The 6,869-nt window shown below is 33.8% G+C and overlaps 1 protein-coding gene across 2 annotated transcripts; it reads right to left on the minus strand.

The window, feature by feature from the left end:
- Positions 1-380: 380 nt before the first annotated feature.
- On the minus strand, positions 381-6,051 carry LOC115988658 (uncharacterized protein YKR070W). 2 transcript variants are annotated; one of them, XM_031112249.1, is made up of 12 exons: positions 5,741-6,051; positions 5,537-5,643; positions 4,448-4,483; positions 4,226-4,299; positions 4,010-4,050; positions 3,425-3,496; positions 3,092-3,293; positions 1,756-1,851; positions 1,592-1,659; positions 1,244-1,448; positions 1,047-1,130; positions 381-702 (listed from the first exon to the last, which is right to left on the minus strand). In XM_031112249.1, the coding sequence occupies exons 1-12, from the start codon at positions 5,881-5,883 to the stop codon at positions 643-645; spliced, it is 1,188 nt and encodes a 395-aa protein (XP_030968109.1). In that variant the 5' UTR covers positions 5,884-6,051; the 3' UTR covers positions 381-642. The 2 variants fall into 2 exon arrangements, with proteins under 2 accessions (XP_030968109.1, XP_030968117.1); XM_031112257.1 differs by lacking the exon at positions 5,741-6,051 and having other exon boundaries at positions 4,226-4,321; positions 5,537-5,593.
- Between the last annotated feature and the right edge of the window lie 818 nt (positions 6,052-6,869).

Below are 6,869 nucleotides of genomic sequence, written 5' to 3' on the forward strand. Positions count from 1 at the left end.
ATTATGAAGTCAATAATGTTCACTCCTAAGTCCTAACCCCCTCAGAAGCCTCTAATCTGTTCTCGCTATGGTCACAAAGACAGAATTTACTATATGGGGTTCAGTACAATCAGGCTCAATTGCTAGAACTAGTGACTTCCACTATATGTTAAGGTTGAAACTTCATCACTGTACACCTTGCCCCCCTACAACCATCCCCAACAGAGAGAACACAACTGACTTATCTTGACTACTGGTGGACACCTTTTTTTTTTTAATAACTACTGGTGGACAAACTTGATACCACTATAACTCTATTTCTTGAACAATTTGGAACCTGGTCTTCTTTTTGCACTATTGCAGACCCAAAAATAATGGAAAGATACAGTGAATCTTACATCATTTTCCAACAGCATCAAAAAACAGAAAGTACTTTAATCAAATTAATCTTCATAAATCAACGTCATTATAAGAAAATATGTGAAAATGATTGACAAAATGAAGTGATCACATTATGCAAAACCAGCAGGAACTAGATCATTGTTGTTCACGTTAAATGATATTCTTTGACTGCTTTCTGCAGACATCTCTCCTTTCGTTAATGTATGACAATCTCACAATAAAGAAATCAAAACCTGCAGAAAAATAAGGGGGATGTAAATTTTATGAGGTGCGCTCCTTTCTCAAAATATAGTCCACAGCTTCTTCTACAGTATCAACAACCTGCACAAGAAACACAAGAGTTCAGGTAATTTCATCTCACTTGAATCTGAAAGGAAACTTAGTTGCAGATCTATCAAGTTTTCATCTTTACCAAAATATTTAGGGAACTAAGGGAAACTTTGCTATAGATCCCTTCTTTTCTTAAAACTTGATTTGATAAAATATTATTAGATTTTTAAAATAAAAAATGTGCATTGCCCTCTATGAGAATTTGCTTTGCAATTTATTAACACACCCCCAACTAAAAAAAAAAACATGCAGAAGAAAGAACATAATATGAGAAAAATAAAGATGATACTAGATTTGCAATATAAACTTACAACAGGATTTAATCAGACACTTACCAGATCTGCTGGAAAATCAGACGGATTTTCCTTTCCCTTAAAAACCCCTGTCCTTGTCAGAATTGAAAACCAGGGATGTCCTGCCTAAATTTTTTTGAAAATAAAGATAAAAATTAGGGTATCCTCAGATAACTAATTTAAATTATATGCCTATAGTATATTCCCAATGAACAAGAATATGAAACCGCGAGACAAACCTGCCGGGCACCTTTGATGTCAACTGAAGGATTATCTCCTATCATATATAGTGTCTTAAAATGACTTCCATCATCTGGATGATTCACAACATGTACTTCATGATCAAGAGATGATGCAAGTTGCTTTAGTACAGTTTCAGCATTCTTGAATACAAATGCATTTGGCTTCCCAAAAGATGTATAATCCAGAGCATTAAAGTGAATTCTGCATATTTAAACAATTGCATTCAGAAAAGTACAAGACATTACATGAGACTGGAGATTCAGAATCCATCCCATATCAAAAAGAGCTACACCTATTTATAAGAGTAACGTACAATCTACATTTTGTATATTCTCTAACCTTACCTATTGAAAATGGATTCTAATGCAATTCTGAAAGCTCCCATGCCAAGACGTTCAGAAGGAAAAGTAGCCTACCTTTAGTGACACCTTGTCAGTAATCGTTAGATTTTATAAAAATTGTTACATAGGAACTCAAGAAATCAATTTTATAACTCATCACAACCAACCTGGTATTTAAGGTCATCATGTGCAAAATATAAAGGTGGTTGATGTCCAATTTCCTTTCCAGGAAGACCTCCAGATCTTAAAATGTCACACAGAACCTGATACCAACATCTATTTCAGTCAGTTCAGAACTTAAAGTTTCCAATAACAAGGATATTACACATCAAATCCAGGGGCAGGGAGGCCATATGTAACACTTCATACAAAAATTAATAAACTGTCCTACAAAATGTGCATGAAAGAAGTAAAGTTAAAATGTTGGAAATTGCAAAATCCCCCATCTTGCCTTTTATAAATGAGTCAAAGGACACTTAGCCCTCCCGAGATTACTACCTTTTTAAAGGGCTAATTATACTGACACCCCTGAGGTACAACTAAACTAGACCCAGTATACACGATTTTCCATAAATTACATTGCCCTGCCAAATTGTCAAACTAATTGACACTCCATCTGTTAACCCCTTTTGAAGTCATACAGTATTAAGAGGTTGACATGGGATATTTCTTTTCTAAGCAATACCCAATAAAAAAGAGGCAAAACATTTTTTATGTCTTTAAATTTTTTTTAAAAGAAGAAAGAAAGAAAAATGTAACCAAACAACCCCAAACGTCCACCATTCTTCCACCACTGGCGATATCTAACCCCAAAACAGGCCACCGCCTCTCTCCTACTACCTAATAGTACATGGCACAGGTTTCTTAGAGGATGGTGTTGGAATCAATATAGATGAGAAAAATGAAGGTAAATCATACAAAATAACACATTGGGCTATTTGGCTATAGCTTATTATTTTATTTTAGATTCATATAAGTGTAATTGTAGTTCAATATATTTGGCTAATATTTGGCTACAGCTTTTTCTTTTTTTTCATTATTAGGAATATTCCATGTAGACCTTTAACACTGTTTGACCTGGAAAACTTAAGGGGACAAGTGTCAATTAGTTTGACAATCTGGAAAATAGGGGTACACTAGTTAGTAAACACTAAATAAGGTTTACTATTAATGAGATTTATGTGAAAAAAGTATATTTTGATTCAAGTTGTAATGACACGCACACACATGCATATATATATATATATATATGGAGAATTCTACATTACACACGTTTTTAACATTTTTTTTTATATAAAAAGTCTCATACCTACCTAATCTTAACCATTAACATATGATATTGTGATATTCCCTTATTTAATATATATTTTATGATGATAGATGAACAGTTACGATTAGGTGTGTGTGTGTGTATAAACCTCAGATGTCAAGGGAGGTTATTGTAATTTACCCAAGAAGGTAATATGATTAGAATCATCATATAACCTATGGATTTAGGATAACCTGAATGTCTCTACTCCAGTCAACAGAATCACTAACGATAAATGCTGCCTGAACTCTCTCTGAGTGAACACTCTTTCTTGAACCTATCTCCTTAAAAGTTCTACTCTGATTAGCAACTGTCTTAGTTATCCATTCCTTATATTGCGCCAATGGATCAATGTCATCAAAGTAGGAAGCATACTCATCAATTGAGAGAACATTTCTGCAGATAAAATCAGTCAACACGAGTCATTCAGACACACCTCAGGCAATATTTGAAAATTTAATCAATGTCATTGCCGAAATTCAACTTATGTGAATCACAAAGCCAATACAACCAGGCAAAAGCCTTACTTAAATCCATATTCAAACATCACTGCAGCAGGTTCACCTTTTCCCACAGCAACAACGAGTTCATTCTCATATCTGTACAAACACAAGATGTAAATACTAGAGAGAATAATATAATGAGATGAATTTTACTCAATCAACAATGAATTAAATTTCCATTATAATTCAGACTTTTTCTTATCCTAAGGATTTAGATTCTTTAATCATTCCAATTCCAGTAAGCATATTATAGCATCTACCACTTTGTTTGGCAGTCTATTTTCATTATTCTGTAAATTTATCATACATTACACATAAAATTAGTCATATCTGAATGTGTACGTTATTTCTAAAGATTTTAACATGTGTCAGCATGAGCTTTCATTGAAGCCATATATCAGGCACGTTAATTCAGAAGCTCAAAACTTCAATCTGTCTATGACTACAGCATAAAACTATCCCCTTGCCAATTCCGTGATGTTTGATGCACACAGCACATTGCCCATGCACACATGCACGATTTTAACAATATTTGAATTTATTCCACATCCCCGATATGCATACTAAGTTGGTTAGTAACCACAGATCGCACTTGGTCCAAACGCATACCTATTCACCAACTGTTTAAAAGGAGAATGACCCTGTAATACCTGCATCAGAATTGTAATGAAAAAGATGAGGGGGAAAAAACAATTACAAAGAAGAATTAATAACAAATTCATGTCATGACTGATGACCCACTGCCAAGAAAATTCATATAGATGGAAATTTAAAAAAAGGGAGAGAAAAATAGCACTTAAAAAAAAAAAATCTTCATAACTGTACCTGTGAGGGTGAAATATTTACACCCAAGAGTTCACTTAACTGCATGGCTCTTTTTGATTCTCGAAAACCACCTCCTATTAAATTAAAGCCCCAACTCTGAGCATATAAGATCATCATATACATACTTCCATACTTTTAAGAATGACATGTAAACCCAATATGCAATGTCTTCAACCAAAAAAAAAGAAGAAAACAGCAAAAATAAGTACATAGATGACTTACCATTTGTCAAGAAAACATAAGGAATCTTCAAAGTACCTGCTTGCAAATAAGAGTGAGTTATTAATAATTTTTATTTTTGGGCAGAAACTGATAAAAAAATTTACACTGAAAAATACTTTTCGTCCCTAAAATCTGACCCATGTTTGATTTTCAGTCTCTCAAATTTATAATGTTATAATTTAGTCCTTGAAAATTTTAAAAGGCCTCAATTTCATTCTTCCAACTATTTATGCTCAAAAAAATTGCATAGGCAAGCGGCGTGCTGACACCTTAAAATGTTGATGAGACTCAAAATAAATACAACAGAAGATAAAGGAAAGGACATAGGGTAATGCTACAGCTACAACAAATTTTACTACGTAAGTCTTACAAACTAATGCACCACCTTTTCAAACACAAAACAAAAATGCAACTCAGAAATTTATTTAGAGTGATGCTACAGCTAATACAAATTTTAATTCAAAAACCTTAGAAACTAATATGCCAACTTTAGAACTTAAAACAAGAAAGTAATTCATAAATTTGTTTACCAAGTTGTTGATGTTTTTTTTACACCGATAACATTTAGTGTCACATTAGTTTGTAAGCCTTTTGTAGTGAAATTGATAGTAGATTTAACATTTTCAAGCTATTTGTTATGTTGTTGGCCAATCACATTCATTGCCAAACCTCATTTTGTTAGTAATTCATAAATTTGTTTACCATGTTGATGATGTTATATCGATAACATCTATTGTTACATTAGTTTGTAAGCCTTTTGTAGTGAAATTGATAGTAGATTTAACATTTTCAAGTTATTTATTACGTTATTGACCAATCACATTCATTGCCAAGCCTCATTTTGGTTAGTTTGTAAGCCTTTTGGAGTAAAATAGGCAGTAAATTTAGAATTTTTAAAGGAGAAAACTGATACCCTTTTAATATTTCAAGGTGAAAATTGCGACTTTTTGAAAATTGAGGGACGTCAATCCAACTTAGACCAAATTGTAGGGATGAAAAACATATATCAGGCAACAAAAAAAAAAAAAAAAAAAAAGCTTTAAATGCTTTAAACAAAATCAATGGGCACCCACAAAAAGAGAAGCATACCAGAGTTGTGATCGTATAACTTTCTGAGAGCTTGAGGGGAGCCTCCAATGGGAGTGTGGTCGCGCAAAACGACGCCGTCAATGTCGAACGCAATACCAAATGAAGGCCTATATTGTTAATTGTTGGATCATCAATCAAGCACAGTTACAAACCAAGTTCTGAAACATCAAAATACAGAGAGAGAGAGAGAGAGAGGTTACTGACAGTTGAGTCTGCGACTGCGAGTGAAGCTGAGAGAAAGAGCGTGGAAATATGGAGAAGAAGAGTGAGGGCAATGATTGCTTTTTGTTACTGTTTGGGCGCTGTGAATGTGAAGCCCTTCTGAGGATTCCAAATCCAAAGCTCATGTTTTACTTGATCAATGAGATTGTCAGATTATAGATACAAAATATATGAGGAATTCAGCTCAGGATTTCTTTTTCTTTTACCACACAAACTCCCCAACAACACCATGGACTTCACTTGGAGTGGGCAAATTGGCAAAATGAAAATGGGCTTCTTTTCGCACGGACCACATCCAGATCACGTGTGTGATTCGCTATATTAGACAAATAATATAATTTGTTATGTTTAAATATATGAAGTATCCAAAAAATAATTAACATGCAAGGAATTTCACCAAAAGTAATCAGCTTATCCAACAAAATAAGAAAGAAACCATTCTCAACGTCCATAAGATAAAGACAAATTACTTCTATCTCTTGGACTTCTTTGATTTTTTTTTTCCCCCTTCTCTTTGAATTTTTTAAATTCTTGAGTAACAAATTTCACCTTCTAAGCATTAGCATTCGGGATGCCAAAAGAGTTCTATTTTAAAACCTCAAAACCTACTTTATTTATTTTACCATTTTATTTTACAACTCACCTAACATCCTAGTTTCTATTTTTATATACAACTCACTAAAATAATATAAACTACACTATCAAATAATATAAAAAAAGAAAAGGAAAAGAAAAGAAAGAGGTCATAGTCAAGTGAGAGGAAGAGAGAGAAGAGATTATAAAATTATATAATCTTTTTTTTTTTTTTTTTGGTTAAACCACCCGGTATCTGGAACCACAGGGGCTCCGACTAAATCCGGATTCGAGCCGGGTAGGACCACAAGGGCGGCAAAGCTCTCCCAACCGAGTTTTAACGCAGCTGCATGCCCAAGGCTCGAACACGAGACCTTGGTTAAGCTAGGACAACCCCTTACCAGTTGACCAACGCGCTCGGTGGTAAATTATATAATCTTTACATCCTCATGAACAGTGAGGTTTCATATATGCAACATATGCAACCTCACTGTAGCTAGGGTGCCAAAAAAAAAAAAACAAAGGATTTACATACCCG

Source organism: Quercus lobata, chromosome 1 (assembly GCF_001633185.2).
Source record: "Quercus lobata isolate SW786 chromosome 1, ValleyOak3.0 Primary Assembly, whole genome shotgun sequence".
NCBI lineage: Eukaryota > Viridiplantae > Streptophyta > Magnoliopsida > Fagales > Fagaceae > Quercus > Quercus lobata.